At 41.8% G+C, this 25,327-nt stretch overlaps 1 protein-coding gene across 1 annotated transcript in view; it reads left to right on the forward strand.

Moving 5' to 3' along the window:
* Positions 1-25,327, forward strand: part of LOC115195874 (kinesin-1 heavy chain) — a 53,519-nt gene that overhangs the window by 19,047 nt on the left and 9,145 nt on the right. The window contains exons 2-13 of the mRNA XM_029756198.1: positions 8,923-9,010; positions 9,105-9,178; positions 9,443-9,547; positions 9,720-9,768; positions 10,899-10,954; positions 14,809-14,896; positions 15,422-15,546; positions 19,147-19,251; positions 19,662-19,807; positions 20,639-20,787; positions 21,153-21,343; positions 21,762-21,830. Coding sequence (XP_029612058.1) covers positions 8,923-9,010; positions 9,105-9,178; positions 9,443-9,547; positions 9,720-9,768; positions 10,899-10,954; positions 14,809-14,896; positions 15,422-15,546; positions 19,147-19,251; positions 19,662-19,807; positions 20,639-20,787; positions 21,153-21,343; positions 21,762-21,830 — 1,245 coding nt within the window. The remainder of the gene's footprint in view (positions 1-8,922; positions 9,011-9,104; positions 9,179-9,442; positions 9,548-9,719; positions 9,769-10,898; positions 10,955-14,808; positions 14,897-15,421; positions 15,547-19,146; positions 19,252-19,661; positions 19,808-20,638; positions 20,788-21,152; positions 21,344-21,761; positions 21,831-25,327) is intronic.

Genomic DNA, 25,327 nt, shown 5'->3' on the forward strand with positions numbered 1-25,327 from the left:
CCTCTTATCTGTAGTGATTGATATTGGCTGCTGCTGTCAGATGAACAGCCTGACGTGCTCAACTGATCTGTTGTCAGTATGTAAATCCTTTTGCATCTTACAGATTCAGAGAGAAGATGCTGATGTTTCCTAGCTGTCTCTGGTCATTACTGCCACAATGAGAAGGGAAAGGCCCATGGGATTATCCCAAATGGCAGCCTATTCTCTATATATTGCACTACTTTTGACCAGGGCCTGTCAAAAGTAGTGCACTCTACAGGGAAATAGGGTGCCATTTGTGAGATGGCCTAGGTCTATACAATGAGTCTACTTCCAATATAGGCTAGTCCATTAGTGGACACAAACCTAATTATGAAAGGCTGTGTTTAATGTTTGGACTGAGTTGGTTTGGTGGTGAATAAGGTATACCGCTGTGTTTCTCATTGACCTGGTGGATGGCTAATGGCATCTCTTGTGCCTGTTTGAGTACAGTGCATTTGGGAAGTATTCAGACGAGGTCGACCGATTTATTGGAATGGCTGATTTAATTAGGGCCGATTTCAAGTTTTAATAACAATTGGTAATCGGTATTTTTGGACACCGATTAAATTTTTTAACACCTTTATTTAACTAGGCAAGTCGGTTAAGAACACATTCTTATTTTCAATGACGATCTAGGAACGGTGGGTTAACTGCCTTGTTCAGGGGCAGATTTTTACCTTGTCAGCTCGGGGATTCAATCTTGCAACCTGAAGACTCATGTTACGTTCATATGTTCTCATGTTCTGAGCAAGGAACTTAAACGTTAGCTTTTTTACATGGCACATATTCCAATTTTACTTTCTTCTACAACACTTTGCTTTTGCATTATTTAAACCAAATTGAACGTGTTTCATTATTTATTTGAGGCTAAATTGATTTTATTGATGTATTATATTAAGTTAAAATAAGTGTTCATTCAGTATTGTTGTAATTGCCATTATTACAAATTTAAAAAATCGTCCGATTTTAATCGGTATCGGCTTTTTTTGGTCCTCCAATAATTGGTATCGGCGTTGAAAAATAATCGGTCGACCTCTAATTCAGACCCTTTCACTTTTTCCATCTTTTTGTTACATTACAGCCTTATTCTAAACTTGATCCCCCCCTCAATCTACACACAATACCCCATAATGACAAAGCAAAAATAGGTTTTGACGTTTTTGCAAATTTACTGCAAATGAAAAAACAGATCCCTCATTTACATAAGTATTCAGACCATTTTTGGTATGAAACTTGAAATTGAGCTCTGTTGCATTCTGTGTCTATTGGTCAACCTTGATGTTTCTACAACTTGGAGTCCACTTGGTAAGTTCAATTGATAGGTGTTTGTGTGCCTTTCCAAGTCATGTCCTGTCTATATAAGGTCCCACAGTTGACAGTGCATGTCAGAGCAAAAACCAAGCCATGAGGTCAAAGGAGCTCTGAGACAGGATTGTGTCGAGGCACAGATCTGGGGAAGGGTACTAAACATTTCTGCAGTGTTGAGTCCCCAAGAACATAGTGGCCTCCATCATTCTTAAATGGAATAAGTTTGGAAACACCAGGACTCTTCCTAGAGCTGGCCAAACTGAGCAATCGAGGGAGAAGGGCCTTGGTCAGGGATGGGACCAAGAACCCAATGGTCACACTGCCAGAGCTCCAGAGTTCCTCTGTGGAAATGGGAGAATCTTTCAGAAGGACAACCATCTTTGCAGCACTCCACCAATCAGGCCTATATGGTAGTGACCAGACGGAAGCCACTCCTCAGTAAAAGGCACATGACAGCCCGCTTGTGACAGTTTGCCAAATGGGATGATTTCACTGAACAACAAAAGGGAATATTGAATGATTCCCCATAATACATTGCATCTCCCAAAAACGTTTGACAGTCTAGAAACTAAAGCTTTGGTTGTCTTCCTCTCAGGTTTCCATGTCTTCTCCCTGGACCTCGTCAATGTCCAGACTCTTAGGCCTCATCTTCACTGTCACTTTCCAACCTTGTTGAGCATGGCTTGTTGTCAGGCTCAAAAACCCTTACATTTTTCAACCCTTGTATTGGTCAGCCTGTTGTGTGCTTTGGTTTGTGTGTGTGTGTGTTCCCAAACAAGGACCAGTTGCACTCTGAGGTGGCTGATGTTGGTGGGATTTGGAGGATGGAGGCAACGGGAAAGAGCCTCACATCCACAAAGTCCCTTCCACCAGGTGGCTGATGAGATACGTTGGCACGACTGCCATATTGCATCTCCATCGCAAAGCCCTTGATTGGTAGTGTGCTTCGCCAGACTGCCAAGAACCTTGCCCTCATCTAGGCCAAGGTGGTGAGACACGGTAGTGATGACCCCATAGGCCTTGTTTATCTCTGCACCAGACAGGATGCTCTTGCCAGCATACTTGGCATCCAACATGTACGCTGCGGCGTGTATGGGCTTCAGGCAGAACTCTTCACACTTTTTGATGTATTTCATAACTGCAGTTTCCTCTGCTTGGAGCAACAGTGAAGTGGGCAGGGCAGTACGGATTTCTTCTGTTACATCTGCAAGCAGAATCTAAACATCAGACAGGATGGCATTGTCGACCCTCAATCCGTGCAATGACTGTTACTGGTTTCAGGCTATTTACCACTCTCTCTCAAAATACATCATCCAGGAGGATCCTCTTGATGGGCTGTCCATATCAGCAGACTGTGATATGGCCATTTCTTGGAGAGATTCCTTCCCCTCCAGGAGACTGTCAAACATGATGATGACAACACCACCCCCACGGGTGTTGCTGGGCAGCTTCAATGTGGTTCTCTTATTCTTCTCACTTTGCTTGGTGAGGTAGATTGCTGCTATAACTTGATGACCCTTCACATACCTAACCATTTCCTTGGCTCTCTTGTAGTGTATCCCTTGTTTTCAGTGCCATGATGTCCTTGAGGAGCAGATTCAATGCATGAGCAGCATAGCCAATGGGTGTGATGTGAGGGTTAGAACAAGCAGCCTTCATGTTCACAGCGTTGTCTGTCACCAGTGCATATCCTTTCTGTGGTCCAAGGGCATTGATGACTGCCTTCAGCTCATCTGCAATATAGAGGCCGGTGTGTCTGTGCTCTTGTAGAATACTGGTGGAGATGTAGTTAATTATTCCTTGCCCACGAACATTCGGCTACCCATCAGAGATAATTGCAATACAGTCTGCTTTCTCTATGATTTGCTTGACATTCACTTGAACTCTGTTGAACTCTGCATCCAGCAAATGAGTAGATAAAGCATGTCTGGTTGGAGGGGTGTATGCTGGACGAAGAACATTCAGATATCTCTTCCAATACGCATTGCCTGTGAGCATCAAAGGTGAACTCGTTGCATACACAGCTTGAGCAAGACATTCATCAGCATTTCTCTGACTACGTTCCTCCATTGATTCAAAAAAATCTTCTGATTCCAGGAGGACCGTGAGCTGTTGCTATCGATAAGGTGTCTACTTCTATTCAAGGTGAAAATTATGAATCAGAGGGACTTTTGTCAGTGGTTGCTTGTTGTGAGCACTGAGGGGACTTTATGCACTTGGCCAGATGATTCTGCGTCTTTGCGTTCTTCACATATGATTTGTCACAGAATTTGCAAATGTACACAGCTTTTCCTTCTACCTTAGCTGCAATGAAATGTCTCCACACATCAGATAGTGCCCGTGGCATTTTCCTGTACATTTTTTTTTTGGAGTGTAAATTTTTTTTAAAATAAAATAGTATTCCATGTACAGATAAATAGTTAAGCCGCTAGATTAAACAACTCCTTTGTAAGAAATGTTTTAAAATGATGTATGGAAACAGGTGAATTAACACTCCTCAGAAGGGTCAAGCAAGCTAAAACCCACATGGTAGCAAACTAACTAGCAGAAATTGTTAACAAGTTAGAAATGATTTAAACACACTTTGCTGTAGGCTACTATTTACTAGTTACCAAAAAACATGTATGTGATATAAAATATATTCACCCCACCTAGTATTGTTCAAAACTTACCAGAAAGCATGTAGTCCTTGGCTCAGACAGTATAGTAGTGTGGGCTCAATAACATCTCATTAGTGTGCAAGATCTTGAGAATCAGCTGTACATGTGATGGAAGAATGCACTGTGCATGCAGAGTATTGCAATTCTATTGAATTGAGGAGAGTTGAACCAAAATATGCCACAAGACCTAGAAAAGGTTCACTGCTTAAACTTCAGCGACCTATCATTTAAAGAGTAGCCTGTAATGTAAAAATGAATAAGAAACAAAGGGGAAGAGCCCATAACATTTAATAGGCTCTCCCAACTCAAATAATATTAGGCTGTAAGAAAACAGAATGCAGAACATAAATAATTTAAGCATATGCGGGCAGGCTTAACTGTCTCTCCTTCTAAAGCAGGCTCTCCTAAACAGTAAGGGTTAAACGCTGGAAATTAAAAGTATTCCAAAAGCCTTGTATTAATACATAAAGGATCAGCACATTTTATTCTAATATTTTGACTAACCCACACTTGGGTAGCCTATATGTAATTGCCGTAAAACATTGAAAATCTGTATTCTGAAGCCTACTAAAAGTGGGAATGAGGAAAGCAGGCTATACTGTTTTTTTCCAGATTGAATAATTATTTAATCATCCCAACAAACTGTAGGTCAAAGATGGATTAATTAGTCCAGCAATAAGATACCAATTAATTAATTAATTAATTAAGCATAAATCCAGGTAGTTTAAGTCCTTAAGGAGAAGGGGTTGCTTCAGTAGTCACTGTGTACTGGACAGTGTTCCGCGGTAGGTTTAAGCTACTTCTTATGTCTTGGGTCCTTCTCTCTCACTCCTTCTGGGCCCAAAAATTTGCCACATAGTTGGCATATTTTTCTAGACCCTGTTTTTTGATCTGGAAGGTGTTGTAATTTCAATGGAGCGCAGGATGGATTCGGCAACATGTACAGAATCCAAGATGTGCGTTTTGCTCTCATGGGTGACCAGCAGCTTCGCAGGGAACATCAGGGTATATGTTGTTTTTGGCTGCCAGTTCTTTCTTGATCATGTCGTAATCTTTTCTCTTCTGCAAAAGCTCTGCAGAATAGTCATTAAAGATAGATATGCGGTTGTCTTTGTAGAATAGTTGTCCCTTGGTCCTCGACAGCTGCATTATATCCTGTTTCATTGAGAAGACGCAGGATGACAGCGCTGGCCTCTGTCCTTCGCTCCGGGCCTGCTCTGGGCTGCAGGTGTGCGGTTCTGTGGGCCCCCTCTATGACCAAAGGTGTTGCAGTATCGATTTCCAAGATCTCCCTCAGAATCTTGTCCACAAATGTATACATTTTCTGCCCCCTTTCTGCATTGTTTTCGACCCCGAAAATGATATTACGACGTGAAAAGTTTTCCAACAATTCTCCCTTTTGCAATTGCTATACCTGGCCCATCACGTAGCTAATAGCCTGGTCTTGTATTCACTTTTCGTCATGTTCCTCATTCTTCTTTTCAATGTGGGTCATCCGTTTATCATTTTTCTCTCGAGTAGTCTTAATGCCATCAATAGAGATTTGCATTTTGCCGAGTGAGGTGGCTGTTTCTCGTCAAAATAATTTCAATTCTACCATGAGAGATGAACCTCCCATCACTGTTTTGGCTGTGATGGCAGCCTCTACCACATCGTGGAGTTGGGCTCGGTGATCGACTTAATCCGCTATGTTCACCGTGTTTACCTTCGATACCATCTTTCACTTGAATATTTATCCTTACTCATTGCCAGTCCAGTTTAGGTCAAGTATGTACTTATAACTCAAAGTTTAATTTAGTCAAATTGTCAGAGCTTGATCAGCACGCATCCTTTCCCCAGAATTCCATGCAGGAAGTCCATTTTTTTTATTTTTATACATTTACAAAAATGTTGTTGCTCATTATGGGGTATTGTGTAGATTTATGAGGTTAAAACCCCAAATGTAATCCATTTTAGAATAAGACTGTAAAATAACAAAATGTGGGAAAAGTAAAGGGGTCCGAATGCACTGTACCTGTTTTTTCATTTGTTGGTTGATTTTGTTCATTCTAGAATAATGGTAAACTATTACAATGGAGGTCCGGTGTCTTTATTTATTTATTTATTTATTTGACCTGGCTATTAGGCCTATACAGTATACACACCACCACGGGGGACCAGTACGGGGAAAAAAATTATGAAATGTACGCATTCACTACTGTAAGTCGCTCTGGATAAGAGCATCTGCTAAATGACTAAAATGTAAATGTATAATAAGCTAGGCTGTATCAGTAGGCCTATGTAACCTCAGATAAAAGGGCTCAAGTAAATGTAGGGAGATATGGCAAAAATGTATCACAATATTTTGACAGCTTTATGTTTTTGAAGAAAAGTAATAAAATGCTTTGAATAGTGCATGTCCCTAGCGTGGCAACGCATACATTCTAAGTGATTTTAATGGGGCTTTCTCCCGTCTTAAGGTTTCCCAGTCAAAACGTGGCCTGCCGGTTCGCACATGAGGTTTTTTGGGGGGCTATTTGCTCACACATTTTCTTGAGACAAGTCAAAGTTTGGTAACCCAAGTCTAAGCCCCTTCGTCGGTGATTGGTCAACTGTACTACTACTAGTAGGGATTATTCAATGAGGTGTTTGTCATCAACAAGAGACAATTTTTCATGCAAGTTTTCACTTGAGAAATACTGCACCAAACAGCTTAGTTGGATGTAAAATTCCACGACTAAGATCTTGGCAAAAGGTCAAATTAATTACAGATTTCTTGAATTATCTTCGGACTATTCTGACTCACTTTTGAAGAACTGGTGCTACGGCGTATCGAGCGGCAATATTATGGTTTGTCCTTGTTTTTCATGCAATCTTTTAAGGGAGTATGTGAGGCACATGCATTCGCTTCGCCTAGCCAAGTAATGCTAGGAGCAAACCGAAACTAGTGTGCGAGCGCCTTTTTATACTGTTCAATCCAACTCCAAACCCCCCCCCCTTCCAAATGTAGCATTTTCATGAAATTCTGCATTTCCTGCCCTTGTTTTATCATTTCCACACTGCATCATATGGGTGAGAATCTAGGTCAAATTGCAATTTTGACTTGCGATTTAGAACAAAGGACTTATGTGAACTATTGGATCATAGAAATTTGAACATAATTATATTTCTATTGTTAGAATATAGTGGGCAGCACTTTGACTACATTGTTTGACATGACCGGGTAGGAACCAAAGTGTTGACCAGGGGACTCTAATTAGATGTTACATTACATGTTTTCCGTAGCTAACCCATTCAGGCTTCGCCTATCCCTCTGATTATACAAGATATCGTTGCAACATGCTTATTTAGGCATACACGAGCACTGGTATCAGGCTGTATTAGCTAGCTACATTTGCTCTGACTCTTGTACAGTTGGTGAACTAGCTTGCCAGCTTAAATAGCAATTAGCTTTAGCGTCTAACACAATTTATTTTAGCTACAACCTGCGAAGACAAACTTGCAGTTTGCAGACAGTAAGATACACTATTTGCTTGTGGATTTATGTTAAGAAGCAAAGTAGAAAGCAGCATTGTTGTGACCCACATCTTGTGAATGGCAACTTGTCGGCAAGTGCTCGTGACTCCGTGGTCACACAACTGCTCTCCCTGAGTGACGGGGCAGGGCTTGGTGTGGAAAGTAGAAGAGGGGAGAAGGATGGTTCAAGTAGCAAACACAAAAATGGACGTTACACTTGGCAGAGTGGGTGTCACATTTAACAAACCAAACATTGAAATACCGTAGGGCTGTCCCCGGCAAATATTTTTTGTTCTTGATTGGTCTAAATTTGTATGCATTTTTCCATGTATCAACACACTATGTTTGAATATTGAGCTTGTCTGATGCCCTCCCCCTCCTGCTGCTGTCCTTTGCAGGTTCTTCCATTATGCTCCTGAAGTTGCCGGTAATAGGCTACACCAGGAGTCGGCAAATTTTTCAATTCGGAGTGCCAAGTTATCGTACCATTTCTACTGATTTTCAAATGCCCATTTTTGTGGAACAGTCATTTAATTTATAATAAAATCTTATCTCAAAATCAATGTCATGTGGTTAATTAATGAAAATGACACTTCTAAGCTTTTATTGCCTACGTGTAAAAGTAGCCTACATAAAGCCAACAAATAAAAACATTGCAGCCAGCATGTGGAAAATGTCCTGATTTAAAAAAAAAATAAAATGAATATCCTATAAATCACATTGGCTACACATGGCCTGTCTGCAAGGAACTTGAAACATTGTTTCAACTATTTAAACTTAGTCAGGCCCGAAGCTCATGCTAGCAAACTTACAAGTAGAAGATATTCTGGGCCCTCAGTTTCCTGCATCAGTGAGCTCCTGACAGACGCAGCTGTAGGCTAAGGGATAAAAAGTAATCATGTTGGCCTTTTTTATGACGTTTCCACCGGAATAGAGCATTACACCCCCCCAATTTTTTTTCAATAGGTTGAACTATTGTCATTCTCAATGGATATAAAAACAATGATGGTAAATTAAAATAATCTGAAAAAATTGTAAATGTACTACTGGTGTGCTGTCTCCGCAATGGATTAGTTCACTCAGACAGGCGTGAATCAGACAGGTGTCTCGTGTGCCATAACATTTTTTTTTAAAGATATATTTGCCACTGCTCAAGAAAAAACCTTGATCAACCGAACAATTGACCAGTTGACTTAATGTGGTCAGTCTTAAAATACTGTTAATAAAGGTCATATAGAAACCCAAACCGGTCCTTGCATCAATACCTGTGTGTGTGGTATAGTAAAATACACTATACTACCCAGCCCGAAGTAAATGTCAACATTAGTGCAAGTTACAGTAATTCTGTTTTGGATACTTTTCCTAATCACTTTGTTGTTCTTGAGAGGCCTACTAAGTATTCTTTGTTGCTGATTTGACTTTCCCTCTCGTCTTACAGGGTAAACCGTTCATGTTTGACCGAGTGTTCGGGTCCAATACGACACAGGAGCAGATGTACAAAGCCTCTGCTCAGAAGATTGTGAAAGGTACTATCCTGTGGCACTGTCCTACCAGTGTAAACCTTCTCGGCAGTTTTTAAAGTAATTGTTTTAAGTTCTCAATGTCTTTTGCTACATACAGATGTCCTTGAGGGCTACAACGGGACTATATTTGCCTTTGGGCAGACATCGTCTGGAAAAACACACACCATGGAGGTGAGGGAGAGCGAGGCCTATAAAATTCTACATGCTTCTATCTTAATGGGTTTGGTCAAATGATTTCAACCAGGATTGGGGTCAATTCCATTTAAATTGTCAATGAAGGAAGTAAACTGAAATTCCTAAAATGCTCTCAAATAAAGTCGTGTAAAATTGGAATTTCAGGTTACTTCCTGCGTTGACGGAATTTAAATAAAATTGACCCCAACCCTGCTTTCAACTGTTCTATGTTTGACGGAAGCCTGTCTTTGTCCTGTAAAGGGTAGCCTCCATGACCCGGATGGAATGGGGATCATCCCCAGAATAGTCCAGGACATCTTCAACTACATCTACTCAATGGACGAGAACCTGGAGTTCCATATCAAGGTATGGAGCACTTCAACCACACAGCTGGCCTCAAGTGATTCGGAAATGTACCTCAAGCCTGAGCTCGCCCTGTGAATCTACTTACTAGCTAGCTATTCCACATCAGCTACATAATAAAAAATCAAAAACAGTGCCCAGCTAGATTTTCTAATCAGAGGACTCTCTGTTGCAGGTTTCATATTTTGAAATTTACCTGGACAGGATCAAGGACCTACTGGATGGTACGTACTGTATGTTACGGCACAGCAAGCGTCCTCATTTGACCATTCTGGAGATTTAGGGGGTGTCCCAAATGGCGCACTATTTCATATAGTCCATTACTTTTCACCAGGACGGGAAGGGCTCTGGTGAAAATGTGTGCACTGTATAGGGAATAGGGTGCCATTTGGGACGCAGACATCATCTATTGGGTAATTACTCCCCCTCACACATATACATACAGTTGAAGTCAGAAGTTTGCATACACTTATGTTGGTGTCATTAACTCGTTTTTCAACCACTCCACACATTTCTTGTTAACAAACTATAGTTTTGGCAAGTCGGTTAGGACATCTACTTTGTGCATGACGCAAGTAATTTTTCCAACAATTGTTTACAGACAGATTATTTCACTTATAATTCACTGTATCACAATTCCAGTGGGTCAGAAGTTTACCAAGTATGGGGACAATGACCCCAAGCATACTTCCAAAGTTGAGGCAAAATGGTTTAAGGACAACAAAGTCAAGCTATTGGTGTGGCCATCACAAAGCCCTGATGTCATTCCTATAGAATATTTGTGGGTAGAACTGAAAAAGTGTGTGCGAGCAAGGAGGCCTACAAACCTGACTCGGTTACACCAGCTCTGTCAGTAAGAATGGGCCAAAATTCACCCAACTTATTGTGGGAAGCTTGTGGAAGGCTACCCAAAACGTTTAACCCAAGTTGAACAATTTATAGGCAATGCTACCAAATACTAATTGAGTGTATGTAAACTTCTGACCAACTGGGAATGTGATGAAAGAAGTAAAAGCTGAAATAAATTATTCTCTCTACTATTGTTCCGACATTTCACATTCTTAAAATAAAGGGGTGATCCTAACTGACCTAAGACAGGGAATTCTTACTAGGATTAAATGTCAGGAATTGTGACAAACTGACTTCAACTGTACTTCAATTGAGTTGTTTTTGTCTAGACAGTGAACTTATATCCTGCAGGATTCAGATGAAAAAAAATAAAACATGTTGTGGCTGCTTTGTGCTTCTAAATGCTGGTACCTGCCTGTTGACGATTCCTTGTTAATATTGTGATCAACATAATAAGTAATGTAATAACTGCAATAATAAAATGTTTTTTTTCTTCCCTCTGCAGTAACTAAGAACAACCTGTCTGTACATGAGGATAAAAACAGGGTGCCCTATGTCAAGGTAAGTCTTATTTATGGTCAAGTGAACCAAACACATCTACAGTGCATTCGGAAAGTATTCAGACCCTTGACTTTTTCCACATTTTGTTACAGCCTTATTCTAAAATGTATTAAATTGTTTTGTTCCCTCAAAAATCTACTCCCACACTATCAATAATGACAGAGCAAAAACAACAGGTATTCAGAAATGTTTGCACATTTACATAAGTTTTCAGACCCTTTGCTTAGTACTTTGTTCAAGCACATTTGGCAGCGATTTACAGCCTCGAGTCTTGGGTATGACACTACAAGCTTGGCACTAGAGGTCGACCGATTAATCGGAATGGCCGATTAATTAGGGCCGATTTCAAGTTTTCATAACAATTGGTATTTTTGGCCACCGATTTGCCGCTAATTTTTTAAAATTATTTTTATTTATTTTTTACACCTTTTTTTAACTAGGCAAGTCAGATTAAGAACACATTCTTATTTACAATGACGGCCTAGAAACGGGGATTAACTGCCTTGTTCAGGGGGGATTCGTTTTTGCAACCTTCGGTTACTAGTCCAACGCTCTAACCACCTGCCTTACATTGCACTCCACAAGGATTAACAGGCTGACTACCTGTAACGCGAGGGCAGCAAGAAGCAAAGGTAAGTTGCTAGCTAGCATTCAACTTATAAAAAACTATCAATCTTAACATAATCACTAGTTAACTATACATGGTTGATGATATTATTAGTTTATCTAACGTGTCCTGCGTTGCATATGATCGATGCGGTGCCAGTTAATTTTCATTGAATCACAGCCTACTTCGACAAACGGGTGTTGATTTAACAAGCGCATTTGCGAAAAAAGCACTGTCGTTGCACCAATGTACCTAACCATAAAGATCAATGCCTAACAGGAATATTTAGACTTAGTCACCAGTTAGATAAAATACGGAACGGTTCCGTATGACACTGAACCATATTAATGACCTAAGGCTTGTATTTATGTGTGTTATTATGTTATAATTAAGTCTATGATTTGATAGAGCAGTCTGACTGAGCGGCGGTAGGCAGCAGCAGGCTCATAAGCATTCATTCAAACAGCCCTTTGCTGTGCTTCAAGCATTGCGCTGTTTATGACTTCAACCTGGGTGGGTATAATTTGTGGAACGTTCCAACAGGAATCTATTCCAAAAACTTCGTAAATAACAAGGTTTAAAAAAACAACGCATACAAAGTTGTATAGCGGCAGAATAAGATACCGGGTAGGGAGTGGTCTATTTCATTGCGTTTTTCACTCATCACGTTTATTCCGAAAAATGTCTGTCCTCACATGTCTGTTTGCCTATGGACAAACATTAAGAATAAGCTACGTGGTGAGTTGATGCCTATTCGGCAGCTAGTTAGTTAGGTTTGTATGCGTTGCTACTTTGTATGCGTTGTTGGTTGGCAACCTTTTACTTTACGTTTTTTGGAACAGATTCCTGTTGGAACGTTCCACAAATTATACCCACCCCTTCAAGCCTATCAACTCCCAAGATTAGGCTGGTGTAACCGATGTGAAATGGCTAGCTAGTTAGCCGGGTGCATGCTAATAGCGTTTCAAACGTCACTCCCTCTGAGACTTGGAGTAGTTTTTTCCCTTCCTCTGCATGGGTTACGCTGCCTCGGGTGGCTGTCGATGTGTTCCTGGTTTGAGCCCAGGTAGGAGCGAGGAGAGGGACCGAAGCTATTCTGTTACACTGGCAATATTAAAGTGCCTATAAGAACATCCAATAGTCAAAGGTATATGAAATACAAATCGTATAGAGAGAAATAGTCCTATAATAATATAACTCCACCCTAAAACTTCTTACCTGAGAATATTGAAGACTCATGTTAAAAGGAACCACTAGCTTTCATATGTTCCCATGTTCTGAGCAAGGCACTTAAATGTTAGCTTTCTTACATGGCACATATTGCACTTTTACTTTCTTCTCCAACACTTTGTTTTGCGTTATTTAAACCAAATTGAACATGTTTCATTATTTATTTGAGGCTAAATTGATTTTATTGATGTATTATATTAAGTTAAAATAAGTGTTCATTCAGTATTGTTGTAATTGTCATTATAAATGTATTTTTATTTTTAAATTGTCCGATTAATCGGTACCGGCGTTTTTGGTCCTCCAATAATCAGTATCGGTATCGGCGTTGAAAAATCATAATCGGTCGACCTCTTCTTGGCACACTTGTATTTGGGGAGTTTGTCCCATTCTTCTCTGCAGATCCTCTCAAGCTCTGTCAGGTTGGATGTGGAGCGTTGCTGCACAGCTATTTTCAGGCCTCTCCAGAGATGTTAGATCAGGTTCAAGTCTGTGCTCTGGCTGGGCCACTCGAGACATGCCCCGAAGCCACTCCTGCGGGTTCTCGGCTGTGTTCTTAAGGTCATTGTCTTGTTGGCAGGTGACCCTTTGCCCCAGTCTGAGGTCCTGAGCACTCTGGAGCAGGTTTTCATCAAGGATCTCTCTGTACTTTGCTTCATTCATCTTTGCTTCGACCATAACTAGTCTCCCAGTCCCTACCGCTGAAAAACATCCTCACAGCATGATGCTGCCACAACCATGCTTCACCGTAGGGATGGTGCCAGGTTTCTTCCAGACGTGACACTTGGCATTCAGGCCAAAGAGTTCAATCTTGGTTTCATTTGACCAGTGAATCTTGTTTTTTATGGTCTGAGAGTCTTTAGGTGCCTTTTGGCAAACTCCAAGTGGGCTGTCATGTGCATTTTGCTGAGGAGTGGCTTCTGTCTGGCCACTCTACCACAAAGGCCTGATTGGTAGAGTGCTGCAGAGATGGGAGAACCTTCCAGAAAGACAACCATCTCCACAGAGGAACTCTGGAGCTCTGTCAGAGTGACCATCGGGTTCTTGGTCACCTCCCTGACCAAGGCCCTTCTCCCGTGATTGCGCAGTTTGGCCGTGCAGCCAGCTCTAGGGAAAGTCTTTGTGGTACTTATTTCCTTTAATAATGATGGAAGCCACTTGGGGACCTAAAGTACTGCAGACATTTTTTTGGTACCCTTCTCCAGATCTGTGCCTCGACACAATCCTGCCTTGAGCTTTACGGACAATTCCTTCGACCTAATGGCTTGGTTTTTGCTCTATGAACTGGACCAATATATATATGTATGTGTGTGTGTGTGTGTGTGTGTGTGTGTGTGTGTGTGCCTTTCCAAATCGATCCAATGAATTGAATTTACCACAGGTTGACTCCAAGTTGTAGAAACATCTGAAGTATAATCAATGGAAACAGGATGCACCAGAGCTCAATTTTGTGTCTCATAGCAAAGGGTCTGAATAGTTATGCAAATAAGGTATTTTTAGTTTTTTTATGAATTTGCAAAAATGTCTAAACATGACACTTTGTTATTTTGGGGTATTGTGTGTAGATTAATTTATCCTCATCAATGTAATTCATTTTAGAACAAGGCTGTAACCAAATGTGGAAAAAGTCAAGGCGTCTGAATACTTTCCGAATGCACTGGTAAATGGTATCATAGATGGATCCATGAACGGTTGGTTGGTGAGGTGGATGAAATGTAAAGACATCTGTAGATGTGTGCGTTTCGATAAGTGGGTCTCAAATGATACCCTATTCCCTTTGTAGTGCACTACTTTTGGATTTGTGGACGCAGGTCAAAAGTAGTGCACTTACATAGGAAGTAGTACTACTTTGGATGCATCTTATTTGTGGGTTGGAGAAAGTCAAAGCACTTTACAATACTGATATAACTTCCTGATTATCCGCGACTTTAATGTCAATGTTATCTAAGTTTTTCATCATAATCGTCTCTTTGTCTACCATGGTAAATCACAGTGGTGCCTTGGTTCCTTGTGTCCTCAGGGGTGTACCGAGCGCTTTGTTTGCAGTCCCGAGGAGGTCATGGATACTATTGACGAGGGCAAATCCAACCGACACGTGGCCGTCACAAGTGAGTCAGTCCAACACTGGGACCGTTTCAGTCCCGCCTGCTACTCATGGGTTCATTATGATCCTCAGCCTGCATCTCCTGATCTACCAAGCCATGTCCTAAATGCCACCTTTTTCTCTTTATAGTGACTATTTTTGACCAGGGTCCATAGGGTTGTGGTCGAAAGTAATGCACTATTTAGGTAACAGGGTGCCATTTAGGATGCAATTACACAGCTGTTACATAATTAGGACCAGGAGTTTTCCTGACCAGGAATCAGGAACATCTGTAGACACAAGTTTATATACACAGTAGAACTTGTACTAAGCTAGTATTCTCTAGAAACTAAAACATTACTGAGCAGTCCTTTCAACTAAAAGTGAAAGATTGACAATGATGCTAGCAATCAAAGATGTTCTTAATGTAGACTTTTATAAATGCACATTAATTCATTAGATTCCTCACAGAATCATGGCCGTCAAGTTCTTTGTTTCTGTTAGCAATATATTTGTTATATTGTGTTAACGTATGTGTGTGCTTTTATAGACATGAATGAGCACAGCTCCAGAAGTCACAGTATCTTCCAGATCAACGTGAAGCAGGAGAACACTGCTACAGAGCAGAAACTCAGCGGCAAGCTCTACCTTGTCGATCTGGCCGGTAGCGAAAAAGTATGGCTCCATCGTTTCTTTCTCTGTGCCTTTCTGTGTCTGCGTTTTGATCATTCACCATTTTCCAGAAGTGTGCAATTGCCCACTTCGGCATGGATTTTACAATGGTGTTAACTCAGTCCAGCCAGTGCTTATACCAATCCTTTTAAATGCATGACGAGGAGAGTGCAGGTGCACACTTGTGGAAAATCGGGATGGAGCATAAGCCTTTTCTTCCTCCGTGTACTTTTCCTCTGGTTCCTCCCTTTGTCTCCATCTTGGTGTTCAAGTTCAACACATTCACTTTTGCACAATGCCAGCTTTCTCCTACTGTAGATATAGCCTAGCAGGCAGCTATTGATCTGAACATTTGGTCATAACTAGCTAGTCTGCCACAACTAGCTAGTATCTCAAGCTGCCTCACAGTACAGAAATAGGAGATATGCTCCTGTCCTATGAGCCGTTCTGGCTCGGACACAGCTACTTTGACCACATCTTGGTTTGCCTCGAGTCTTTAGCACTAGGGTTTAATATTTTCCCTGTATTTTACAAATGTTCCATCTCGTGAATAAATAATTTTACTACCGGTATTTCCCGCCAAAACCGGAAAGTTTGGAAAGTATTCAGACCCCTTTGACTTTATCCACATTTTGTTACTTTACAGCCTTATTCTAAAATTGAATAAATTGTTTTTTCCCTCAATCTACACACTTCCCCATAATGACAAACCGAAAACATTTTATTTTGTGTAAATTTATAATGAATGAAAAACGAAATACCTTATTTATATAAGTATTCAGACCCTTTGCTATGACACTCGAAATTGAGCTCTGGTGCAGCCTGTTTCCATTGATCATTCTTGATGTTTCTACAACTTGATTGGAGACCACCTGTGGTAAATTCAATTTATTGGACATGATTTTGGGAAGGCGCACACCTGTGTGTGTGTATTTTTAAGGTTCCACAGTTGACAGTGCATGTCAGAGCAAAAACCAAGCCATGAGGTTGAAGGAATTGTCCCTAGGGCTCTGAGACAGGATTGTGTCGAGGCACAGATCTGGGGAAGGGTACCAAAACATTTCTGCAGCGTTGAAGGTCCCCAAGAACAGTGGCTTCCATCATTCTTAAATGGACTAAGTTTGGAACCATCAAGACTCTTCATAGAGCTGGCCGCCTGGCCAAACTGAGCAATCGGGGGAGAAGGGCCTTGGTCAGGGAGGTGACCAAGAACCCAATGGTCTCTGTCAGAGCTCCAGACTTCCTCTGTGGAGATGGGAGAAACTTCCAAAAAGACAACCGTCTCTGCAGCTCTCTACCAATCATGACTTTTATGGTATAGTGTCAAGATGCTATACACTCCTCAGTAAAAGGCACATGACAGCCCGCTTGGAGTTTGCCAAAAGGCACCTAAAGGACTCTCAGACCATAAGTAACAAGATTCTCTGATCTGATGAAACCAAGATTGAACTCTTTGGCCTGAATGCCAAGTGTCACGTCTGGAGGAAACCTTGCACCATCCCTACAGTGAAGCGTGGTGGCAGCATCATGCTGTGGGGATGTTTTTCAGCGGCAGTGACTGAGAGACTAGTCAGGATCGAGGGAAAGATGAACAGAGCAAAGTACAGAGATCCTTGATGAAAACCTGCACCAGAGCGCTCAGGACCTCAGACTGGGGAAAAATGTCACCCTGCAACAGGACAACAACCCTAAGCACACAGCCAAGATAATGCAGGAGTAGCTTCGGGACATGTCTCTGAATGTCCTTGAGTGGCCCAGCCAGAGCCCGGACTTGAACCCCATCAAACATCTCTGGAGAGACCTAAATGGCTGTGCAGCGACGCTCCCCATCCAGCCTGACAGAGCTTTGGAGGAACTGCAGAGAAGAATGGGAGAAACTCCCCAAATACAGGTGTACCAAACTTGTAGCGTCATGCCCTAGAAGACTCGAGGCTGTTATTGCTGCCAAAGGTGCTTCAACAAAGTACTGAGTGAAGGGTCTGAATACTTACGTAAATGTGATATTGAATATTTTTTTTTATTTAGCAAAATATCAACCTGTTTTTGCTTTATCATTATGGGGCATTTTGTGTAGGTTGAGGGAGAAAAACAATGAATGTTTTTGAATAATGTTGTAATGTAACCAAATGTGGACAAAGTCGAGGGGTCTGAACTTCCCGATTTTCTTTGTATAGCTTTCATAATATTACCCCTAATGCTTCATTCCTTCCTCGCTTTCATCAGTTAAATTAAACACATTTTGTCCTTATCTTCATCATTCTAATGACATGCTTGAATAATATAGGACTAGAATTAGATGCAGACAGACGGCTTTCACTTTTTTTCCCAACGAATGAATTGTTATGCCTCTGAATAAATAACTGCTATAGCCTACCACAATTGCGTGTCGCTCTTCTTTCAAACTACCTGTGAGTTCTATTGGTTGCTGTATTCAACATTCAGCAAACAATAGTCTATTGGTATAAGAAATTGCGTCAACAAAGTGTTTTCCTGCATGGGACTCTAAGAAGCGTTTTAAGGAGAGTGGCCAGCGGCGCACAGGTGCATGTGTATTGCTCAAGAGACAGAGGTTAGAAGCTTATTATGCATAACCCATCATTCATTAGCTAAATATAAAGCTAATACTGCATTGAATGTATTACTTGAAAGAGGTAGGCTAGGTTATATATATCCATCCTGTTCAAGGTTGGGTATCTATTTTGGATGCAATTTGAATGGAATTGGAGAGCGAGAGAGACTACTACTATGCTTTAATTTAACGCAACAATATTTGAGTAATGGTTCATTTTAAAACTCTGCAGCTGCAATAAAATCTTTACAATAAAAAAGGTTACCCTGGAAAGCCAGATGGAGATGTGTAATTAGACGTGCATTCGGTCCTTATATTACTGTAGTGTACACTATGCTGCAGCAAATGTAGGCCTACCTGTCACAAGAGAAAAAAGTTACCGTGATGAAGTCTGCATGCATTGTGAACTGAACTCCATACTGAGATGGGCTCTGTTCCCAACATGAGTGTTGATTATTGATCATGTAGAGAGAAGCAAGATTTAGTCATAGCATATAATTTCCATTTCACGTCATGCTGTTTATATACAGTAAAAAATGTTATTTACTGGTGTCTCGCAGTTATTTGTCCCGGAAAAGGGAGTGTTTTTGGGCGGTAAATCTCGATAGCTGGGTTCCCGCCATTCAACCCTATTTAGCACATATATGTTGTTACTCCTTACTCACACGACAACAGCAGTAATCTAATCATAATCCAAAGGATGGCACTAAACTTAAGCAAAGCCTTTCTCATGCTTCGTTGCCCTTTTTCATTATCTGTTTTTGTTACAAATTAATATCAATGTTTGTAGTGTCCTGTATCATCTTTAAGATTTCTGGCAGCATTACTTAGTTCGATATGGGACCCAACCAAATGGCTCCCTTTTTCCTATATAGTGCACTACTTTTCATAAAAATAGTGCACTAAATCAAGAAAAGGGTGCCATTTGGGACAGAGGCGGTTTCTTCGAAATTTGGGTGATGTAATGTCTTGTACCAGTTTTGTCATGAGGGCTTGTGTGTTGGTTTGTGATCTCTTAAAAATTGTGTGTCTAGGTGGGTAAAACTGGAGCTGAGGGAGCAGTGCTGGAAGAAGCTAAAAACATCAACAAATCCCTGTCTGCGCTGGGCAACGTCATCTCTGCCCTAGCCGAAGGCTCGGTGAGATAACATAATACCACTCTGCCCCCTTGGGGCTGGGGAGAATGACTGTAAATGACACCCTATTCCCTAAATAGGGAACTTCTTCTTGACCAAACTCTGGTCAAAAGTAGTGCACTATATTGCGAATAGGGTGTCATTTGGGACGCAGTGTCAACGAACAGCTGTTCTAACAAAAGGGAGAACATCAGAAATACATGTTTTTCGAATGAGGATACTTTCAAGTTAGGAACGAATGATAAAATATGGAAGGAATCAAAGGAGTGTCTCATGCACAAGTCATACACGCATATTTCTAAACACTTGTAATCTAGGTTTTCAGTTCAGCCCAGGTTTTCAGTATTATTCTCCAGAACAAAGTGATGTGTTTTTAGATTGAAGCTCAAGTCCCCCTCCCCTCCTTTCTCCAGACCTATGTCCCTTACAGAGACAGTAAGATGACCCGTATCCTGCAGGACTCTCTGGGTGGTAACTGTAGGACCACCATGGTCATCTGTGCCTCGCCCTCCGCCTACAACGAGGCTGAGACAAAGTCCACACTGATGTTCGGACAGCGGTACGTACAGGACGCTCTCAGCCCCTGGACTGTAAACGACCCACAACCAGTCTCAGCCCCTGTACTTAACTGTATATTAGTGGGTCCCAGCTTTTTTTCTCAACCGGTATCCCCAATCACCTTTATCTCTGTACCCCTTATCATGCAACCGATTGCAACTACTAGACCTATGTTTAGCCAACATCTTATTCATCTTCCCAATAATTCCTTTCGAATAGTCCCAGGGGTACTAGTAACCCCAGATTGAGAACCACTGCTGTATATGACCAAGAACCACCGGTGGGGTGGATGTTTTGTAAATGGAAATTGAATGTTGGTACATTGTTAGCAATGGCTGTTATGGTCAGAATATGCTAGTCTACACAGTTTGCTTTATAGGCGGGTTGGTTGTTTTGGCAACAAAACCGATGCGTGCGCAACGATGGGGTTGGCTTAGATAGTTTACATGTTGTCAACAATGTTTTGTCTACAATTTTTATTGAAAAAATAAATACATTGCATAATGAGCACTTGTCTCTCAAATACATAATTACAGTGAATCTTTGCCATATTAGAGTAGACATAACATCAGACATGGTTTCAAGAACAAGACAAAACTAGCTGAAACAAGCCACCTACAATTCCCCACATGGCAACTTCTTGTCATTGTTTCTAGCTTTCTGACCACCTAGAATCATAACACACGGACTTCTGCCCCATTTGAATTGCACGCATTGTTTTCTTGATGTCTGCTAATCCGTCTATGGGTGGTTGCCAGTGCCACACCCACTTTCAAAGGTGACACTTTGTTTGTGACATCAGAAAGTTAACTGTTGTGTATGTGTGTGACAGAGCTAAGACCATTAAGAACACAGTGTGTCTGAATGTGGAGCTGACGGCAGAACAGTGGAAGAAAAAGTATGAAAGAGAGAAGGCGAAGAACACAACCCTGAGGGGCACCGTCACCTGGCTGGAGAACGAACTCAACCGCTGGAGAAATGGTATGAGAGAAGAAATATGGAAACCATAAATCGATATTCAATTAGTGTTCAAAGATGACTGATAATTTCATGAATCACGCTCATGTCCTATTTTAGGATTGAACAGGGTCGTATTCATTAGTGTACTGCACACCGTAGCAAAGGTTTTGCAATGTAAACCGTGTTGAGTAAACTGTTTCCGTTGCAAAATAGTTTGCTACGGTGTGCACTAATGACTACAACCCAGGAAATAGTCTACATGTTGCGTAGATACCACAGAAGTTTACTATTGTTTCTAACCCTGTCTCTCTAACCCTGTCTGTCTCCATCCTTCTCTCCGTGGCTCCCTCCCTTCCTCTTTCCCTCCCTCTATGCTGCCCCTATAGGTGAGAGTGTGCCGGTGGAGGAGCAGTTTGACAAAGAGAAGGCTAACGCTGAGGTCCAGGCTCTAGACAACGTGGTGAACAATGAGAAGATGGCCCCCTCACCCAACATTCCAGGGGTTAAACTGACCGACGCAGAGAAGGAGAAGTGTGAGGCCGAGCTGTCTAAACTCTACAAGCAGCTGGATGATAAGGTGAGGTAGCAGAGCCACATGGCAACAGTGACCTTGTACACTGAGGTGCCAGAAAGATTTCCATGAGGTAGTCATTTTAAAGGTAGATTCAGTGCGATGACGTAGATGCACAAAATGAACAGCAGCAGTTGGTCAATTTCCGCAGCAACTAAGAGTGTTGAAGCGCAAGGCTCAACTTCTCTGCTGTTTTGTTCCCGTAGCTACCACGTTGTAGCAGCGATAAGTGAACTCGTGCACATGCGCATATACTCTGTGAGAGCAAAGTCTTGCTTCGCGCTCATTGCAATATCTATGGTCCTGCTCGTGGCAACGCCAGAATGCTGAGTCTACCTTTAAAATATGTTTTGCTGATGATTTGAGACGAGAACTCTTTGGTCTTAACACCATTAACACACCCCCTCTCTCTTCTCTCCATCAGGATGATGAGATCAACCAGCAGAGCCAGCTGGCAGAGAAACTAAAGCAGCAGATGCTGGACCAGGAGGAGGTGAGACCCCTTGCTACCACAAACGCATATACTCACGCCGCGTCCCTCCAGCCTCCCTGCTCTGTTAACAGGGCCTGTACAGTCTGCCTGTACAGGCCTGTCTGAGGGGTCAGACTGTTAGCTGATGGTTAGCCCGGACACAGCAGGGTTAAAGAGGCACCACTCAGCCTGGGTAGAATCTGACATCTAACACTGTCTCATCTCAGCCTTCGGTAGGCTGGATTTGAATTACAGATGAATATTCTGAGTAGGGAATTAATAACAGGCATGGGTTTTGTTCAGTAGGGCACAAAATAGCATAATGTTCTGCAATTGAAAGTACCTACCTGTTTCAGAAGTTTTCTCCTTACTGAACACAATCGCAAGTTAGCTTTTTACAAGCGAGAGCTACACCTTTTCTCCTCTCATTAGCCTTTTACAAAGACAGAAGAAACCGTATCAATCAATTACTTAATCAAATATCCCCCCCTTGCCTATGTTTACATACTACTGATTTGAAACAGTAATAGTACAATAAATACCTGGAATGGGACGGTAAAGGACGCACATGTTCCTTTCCTGTAACCCTGACCTGACGCGCCCACTTTAGTTTTACGCTGGTGAAAGTTGAATGAACTTCCTCATCAGACATAAGAGAGGCTGTGGTAAGTTGGTCAGCCTGTAGTTCTCTTCTTCAAAGGTAAAGATTTAAATAAGATGGTGACTGTGTCCCAAATGGCACCCTATTCCCTTTATAGTGCAATACTTTTGACCAGGACCCATAGCACAAGAGGCTGCTGAGGGGAGGATGGCTCATATTAATGGCCGGAACGAATTAATTCAAACAAATCAAATGTTATTTGTAACGTGCGCCGAATACAACAGGTGTAGAACTTGCAGTGAAATGCTGACTTATAAGCCCTTAACCAAGAATGCACTTCAATAAGTACAGTTAATATAGTTATTAAATAAACTAAAGTAAAAAATGTAATTAAAAAGTACACAATAAAATGAGGTTATATACCAGTACCAATTCAATGTGTGGGGATAAAGGTTAGTCAAGGTATTATTAATTGTTCAGCAGTCTTATGGCTTGGGGGTAGAAGCTGTTAAGGAGCCTTTTGGACCTAGACTTGGCGCTCCGGTACAGCTTGCCGTGCGGTAGCAGAGAGAATAGTCTATGACTTGGGTGACTGGAGTCTTAGACAAAAAAAATGTGGGCCTTCCTCTGACACTCCCTAGTATATACAGTTGAAGTCGGAAGTTTACATACACCTTAGCCAAATACATTTAAACTCAGTTTTTCACAATTCCTGACATTTAATCCTAGTAAAAATGTCCTGTCTTAGGTCAGTTAGATCACCACTTTATTTTAAGAATGTGAAATGTCAGAATAATAGTAGAGAGAATGATTTATTTCAGCTTTTATTTCTTTCATCACATTCCCAGTGGGTCATACGTTTACATACACTCAATTAGTATTTGGTAGCATTGCCTTTAAATTGTGTAATTTGGATCAAATGTTTCAGGTAGCCTTCCACAAGCTTCCCACAATAAGTTGGGTGAATTTTGGCCCATTCCTCCTGACAGAGCTGGTGTTACTGAGTCCGGTTTGTAGGCCTCCTTGCTCACACACGCCTTTTCAGTTCTGCCCATAAATTTAATATAGGATTGACGTCAGGTATTTGTGATGGCCACTCCAATACCTTGACTTCGTTGTCGTTAAGCCATTTTGTCATGCTTTGGGTCATTGTCCATTTGGAAGACCCATTTGCGACCAAGCTTTAACTTCCTGACTGATGTTTTGAGATATATCCATACAATTTTCCTACCTCATGATGCCATCTATTTTGTGAAGTGCACCAGTCCCTCCTGCAGCAAGGCACCCCCACAACATGATGCTTGCAAGCCTCCCCCTTTTTCCTCCAAACATAACGATGGTCGTTATGGCCAAACAGTTCTATTTTTTGTTTCATTTCTCCAAAAAGTACGATCTTTGTCCCCATGTGCAGTTGCAAACCGTAGTCTGGCTTTTTTATGGTGACTTTGGAGCAGTGGCTTCTTCCTTGCTGAGCGACCTTTCAGGTTATGTCGATATAGGAGTCGTTTTACTGTGGATGTAGATACTTTTGTACCTGTTTCCTCTAGCATCTTCACAAGGACCTTTGCTGTTGTTCTGGGATTGATTTGCACTTTTCGCACAAGTACGTTCATCTCCTAGACTAGGAGACAGAACGCGTCTCCTTCCTGAGCGGTATGACGGCTGCGTGGTCCCATGGTGTTTATACTTGCGTACTAGGGTTTGTACAGATGAATGTGGTGCCTTCAGGCGTTTGGAAATTGCTCCCAAGGATGAACCAGACTTGTGGAGGTCTACAATTCTTTTTCCTGTGGTCTTGGCTGATTTCTTTTGATTTTCCCATGATGTTAAGCAGAGAGGCACTGAGATTGAAGGTAGACCTTGAAATACATCCACAGGTACACCTCCAATTGACTCAAATTATGTCAATTAGCCTATCAGAAGCTTTTAAAGCCATGACATCCTTTTCTGGAATTTTCCAAGCAGTTTAAAGGCACAGTCAACTTAGTGTATGTACACTTCTGACCCACTGGAATTGTGATGCAGTGAAATAATCTGTCTGTAAACAATTGTTGGAAAAATGACTTGTGTCATGCATGAAGTAGAAGTCCTAACCAACTTGCCAAAACTATAGTTTGTTAACAAGACATTTGTGGAGTGGTCGAAATACTACTTTTAATGACCTTAGTTTGTTAACTTCCGACTTACATGTGTACTATGCCGTACACATTACCCTTTGTAGTGCATTATGGTCTCATGCCGAGCAGTTGCCATAGCAGACAGTGATGCAACCATTCAGGATGCCCTCGGTGGTGCAGCTATAGAAGCTTTTGAGGATCTGAGGACCCATGCCAAATATTTTCAGTCTCCTGAAGGGGGGGGGGGAAGGGTTTGCCGTGCCCTTTCAACAACTATCTTGATGTGTTTGGACCATGATAGTTTGTTGGTGATGTGGACACAAGGAACATGAAACTCTCGACCTGCTACTGTTCGGCCCTCCTTTTCCTGTAGTCCACGATCAGCTCCTTTGTCTTGCTCACATTGAGAACTCAGGCTGCCAGGTCTCATCGTTTTCGGTGATCCGGCCTACCACTGTCGTCAGCAAACTTAATGATGGTGTTGGAGTCGTGCTTGGCCATGCAGTCGTGGGTGAACAGGGAGTACAGGAGTGGACTGAACACACACCCTTGAAGGGGCCCCAGTGTTGACGATCAGTGTGGCGTTGCATACCCTTACCACCTAGGGGAGGCCCATCAGGAGGTCAAGTTGCAGAGGGAGAGGTTTTGTCCCAGGGTCCTTAGCTTAGTGATGAGCTTTGTGGGCACTATGGTTTTGAACGCTGAGCTGTAGTCAATGTACAGCATTCTAACAAAGGTGTTTGTCCTGGTGGAAAGGGTGGAGTGCGATTGAGATTGCGTCATTTGTGGATCTGTTGGGG

Source organism: Salmo trutta, chromosome 6 (assembly GCF_901001165.1).
Source record: "Salmo trutta chromosome 6, fSalTru1.1, whole genome shotgun sequence".
In the NCBI taxonomy this organism is placed as follows: domain Eukaryota; kingdom Metazoa; phylum Chordata; class Actinopteri; order Salmoniformes; family Salmonidae; genus Salmo; species Salmo trutta.